Here is a 3,884-nt window from a genome sequence, read left to right on the forward strand (position 1 = left end):
GCGGCCCCCCGCCCGGGGAGGGCCCGGCCGAGCAGCTCAGCCGCGAACCAGCCGAGCCGCCCGCCGGAGAGGCTGGGACTGCGAAGGATGCGGCCATAACAGGTGACATTCCAATACCGACTATCCCCCCTGTTGAACCTCACTGTGATAGCGGTCAAGAGCCGGCAGCCGCCCCTGACCCTTCCTCTGTTGATCCACCCTCAGAGCAGTCGATTGATCGTATTTGTTTGATGTTTGCTGACGTGACTTCACTGAAAAGCTTTGACTCTCTTACAGGCTGCGGAGATATTATTGCGGACCATGAGGAGGATGTGGGCGGCGGGAGTGGCGGCTGCGAGAAGAGCACCCCCGGGGCCGGCAAGCTGGGTGCCTCCAAAAAGCAGCCCACCATGGTGGCCTACCAGGGAGGAGGAGAGGAGATGGCCAGCCCCGACCAGCTGGATGACACCTGCCTTCAGGAGTTCTGGGGTATGCTGTCACAGGCAGAGGAGACCCAGACGGAAGGAGGAGGAGGAGGTGGAGGAGGGACAAAGAAGCCTGAGGGGCTGAAGGAGAACCGAGGTACCGAGGGCACCTTGAACAAGGTGGCAATGAAACGTGGTGGCCTCCACCAGATCCCCATTCACCTCAACCACAAAGAGGAGCAGAAGGGCAGGGAGAAGGAGCAGCACGAAGGAGTCCCAAACAGCGACGAGGGCTACTGGGATTCCACCACCCCTGGTCCCGAGGAAGATGGCTCCACGAGCATCCAGAAGGAGACCATTCCCAGGGACAGCTACAGCGGTGATGCTCTGTATGACCTCTATGCTGAGCCTGACGAGAACCCACCAGCAGGGCCTACAGATGAAGAGGTCACCTGTGTGCCACGCTCCAAGCCTGTATCTCCGGTAACAACCACGTGCTCCCTGAAAACACCCTCAAGCACGCTGAAGGACTCCAAGATACCCATCAGCATTAAACACCTTTCATCGCATCCTGCCAGCCACGGAGCAGATGCCAGTAACAGCCATCACGTCGCACACCATCACCTGGCCAAAAGTGAGATGCACAGAACAAAAATCCCTGTCTCCAAAGTTCTGGTTCGCCGGGTCAGTAATAGGGGCTTAGCGGGGACAACAGTGAAAGCTGCCACGTACCAGGACAGTGCCAAAAAGTAGTTGAGTAAGAGGTGGAGACAAAGATGGACAGCAAGATTGGTGTCTGAAATTCTGCATAGGAGACCACAGGTAATGAATGAATTAGTTTTGCATCACCTGAAGGAAGGCACCTGAACAGCTTACTTCACCGTACTGCATGGTTCTTCACTTCTGAGTCCCATCTTACTGGACTGGCTGAATAAAAGAGTCAACTTCTTTTCAAGCACTTTTTTTTACATTTGTATCTTTTTCTGCAGCACTGAACAGTGGGCAGGTTAATTTTTACATGCCTTTTTGGAAGCAGGACCTGGATTATGAACCTAAATGAGCATCCTTCCTCATGAAAGCAGTGCCATGAGCTCTTCAAGGGAACAGAGTTACGAAAGGAGCGAAACTAGAGGTTCTCCAATACACTTACCTTTTAATCATTTCTGGGGGAGGAGTAGGAGGGTGGGCATCTGGCTCTGAAAATGGTGCTTGCTCTACAAGGTGTTGGAAAAAATGCCAACTGAAAAAAACCAACCTAACAGGTATTTTACCTGCTGTAGGAACGAGACCTCTGCTCAACAGCAGACTTAATTGACTTGTGTGCAGTAGCTAACTAAGGAGTTAGGTGAACTTGTCCAACTGGAAAACGTATTTTTGTCTGTCTGTCTGGTTGGTTTTGATCTGGTCTAATTGTAAATGGGTTACAGAGGCACCTGACGTAGGTTCAGATGTTTACATCAATACTTGTCCAATATTGCATACTATTGGTTCAGGGAAATGTTTTACTAAATGCCAATATATACACACTGTTCACATTTTTACAATAACTTGCTCGCCATGTGTAAATATATACGTATTTTAGCAGATTTACTCAATGCTACAAATTTTTTATTAAAAAAAAATTTACTTGTCTGTTATTATCTAGAGTTTAAGCAAGAGTTAGTTTTTATAGGTAGATGATTTTACAGTTCTAAAATGATAGGACTTTGTGTAAGTACCTTAAATTAGAGCAAAACTCTGTTTTGTATGAGCTCATACATCCCCAGATAAGTAAGTCTGAAGTGCTGATTTTATTCCAGTGGCACATTCCGTGTGTCAGGGCTGAGGACCTGACAGCACTGCCACTGTAAACCTCTATTTTCAGGGGTTTAGGCAAAGTTGCTCTGGGCTTAAACCTTACAGAGAAGGAACCCAGTAAAGAAACAAGTTTTTTAATTATTATTTTTCAAAATATATAAAATTAGTTTTTGACTATTTAAAGAAAGTTTGGGTTCTCGTTGCTTTTTATTTTCATTAATGATGTCAGAATAATTTTACTTTAACAGAGAAAAAGAAATATTCTAATCTAGTGGTGCATAAAATGGTCTGATGAGCTTGGATCTTACAAGAAATGTATTAATGGCTAGGACATTTTTGAATAGTGGCTAGTGTACATGGGCATTGACAACATTTCAAGGAAATTTAATAGGGTTTTAATGTGCCTGAGGACATATTTTTATGATACACTGAAAAAGCTCAAAAAATCACTGAAGTCTAAAGGTAAATGTTGTGTATTTACAAAATATTTTGATAGAAGTATTTAATCATCAGACCACAGTTAATATAAAATATATGCTCCAGTGTATCTGAAAAATAATATACATTTTAAAAAAATATACATGTCTATATTATGCAGAGAATTCTAAATTCACATTGCTGAAGCTAATGGGTCTGATCTTACATAGCAGTTGGTTTTATTGTCTCTTAAATTGAAAGAAAAAAAGGAAAATAAATATACAGAATACACATTTGAAGGATATTAAGGTTATAGGTAAACCATAAAATTCCAGGAGATACGATACTGAGAACTGTATATATGTATATGTGTATTTCACTGAGGAAATTACTTTATAGTCACAAGGGTGAAATTGGCATCTAGCTTTGAAATAACTGCAGGATTTAATACCCAACTGCAACACCCCAGTGAACAGGGAGAAAGTGTTAGTTTTCCTGATCGGCCACTGTTTTCATGGTTTGAGGAAGAACCTTAATACACTTCAAAGAAGATTATTTTATATGTTCTCTTTCTAACGTGTGTGTGTGTGTGTGTGTGGTTTCCTACATGCCTACTCAGACAGATGTGTTGTACATATGCATGTGTAGTCAGGATGCACCTCCTGGGAGGGAGCAAGCACCTGGGGGAGGGCACACAGCCACAGGCTGAGGGGACACGCTGTAGGGATGTCTCCTAACACACTGGCCATGATTTCCTTGGCCTGGGGAGGGGATTTGCATTTGGCTGAGACTGTGCAGTTTAGAAAGTTCAAGATGAAATACCCTCAAAAAGATGAATATACAGTACAGAATATGGAATATTGTCCTGGTCCTCAGCCCTGAAGCTAATGTTCCTTTTCCTGGTAGTTTGGTTTTGCCTGACTGTAAAGGGCACATCTTTCCTTGCATGACAGCTCTGCAGAAAAATCAGAATGCCCCATTTTGTTGTGAGGAGAAATTGTGCAGAGAGATTCTATAGGGTACTGGAAGTTGAGAGGGAGGGAGAATGTGATGAGCTTGGGGTAGTACCATAAAAACTGGAAGCACCGAGTGCAGGTAGTAGGAGTGGTACATCTTTAAAAGCACTGGAAGATAACAGCTACCATCTCTACAGGCGTTGCGTGTGGCAAATAATTCATCATATGCATTTTGTTTGCTTTGTGGCACGTCTGTATCCTGAAATCAATAGTGACACTAGACTAGCTCCCTCTCACGTAGTGACTAACA

At 44.1% G+C, this 3,884-nt stretch overlaps 1 protein-coding gene across 1 annotated transcript in view; it reads left to right on the top strand.

The window, feature by feature from the left end:
• The window catches only part of AMER2 (APC membrane recruitment protein 2), a 3,012-nt gene extending 1,855 nt beyond the window's left edge, over positions 1–1,157 (top strand). Inside the window, exon 2 of the mRNA XM_010001902.1 lies at positions 21–1,157. Coding sequence (XP_010000204.1) covers positions 21–1,157 — 1,137 coding nt within the window. The remainder of the gene's footprint in view (positions 1–20) is intronic.
• Positions 1,158–3,884: the final 2,727 nt, after the last annotated feature.

This window comes from Chaetura pelagica, unplaced genomic scaffold, assembly GCF_000747805.2.
Source record: "Chaetura pelagica isolate M959 unplaced genomic scaffold, ChaPel_1.0 scaffold247, whole genome shotgun sequence".
Classification (NCBI taxonomy): Eukaryota; Metazoa; Chordata; class Aves; order Apodiformes; family Apodidae; genus Chaetura; species Chaetura pelagica.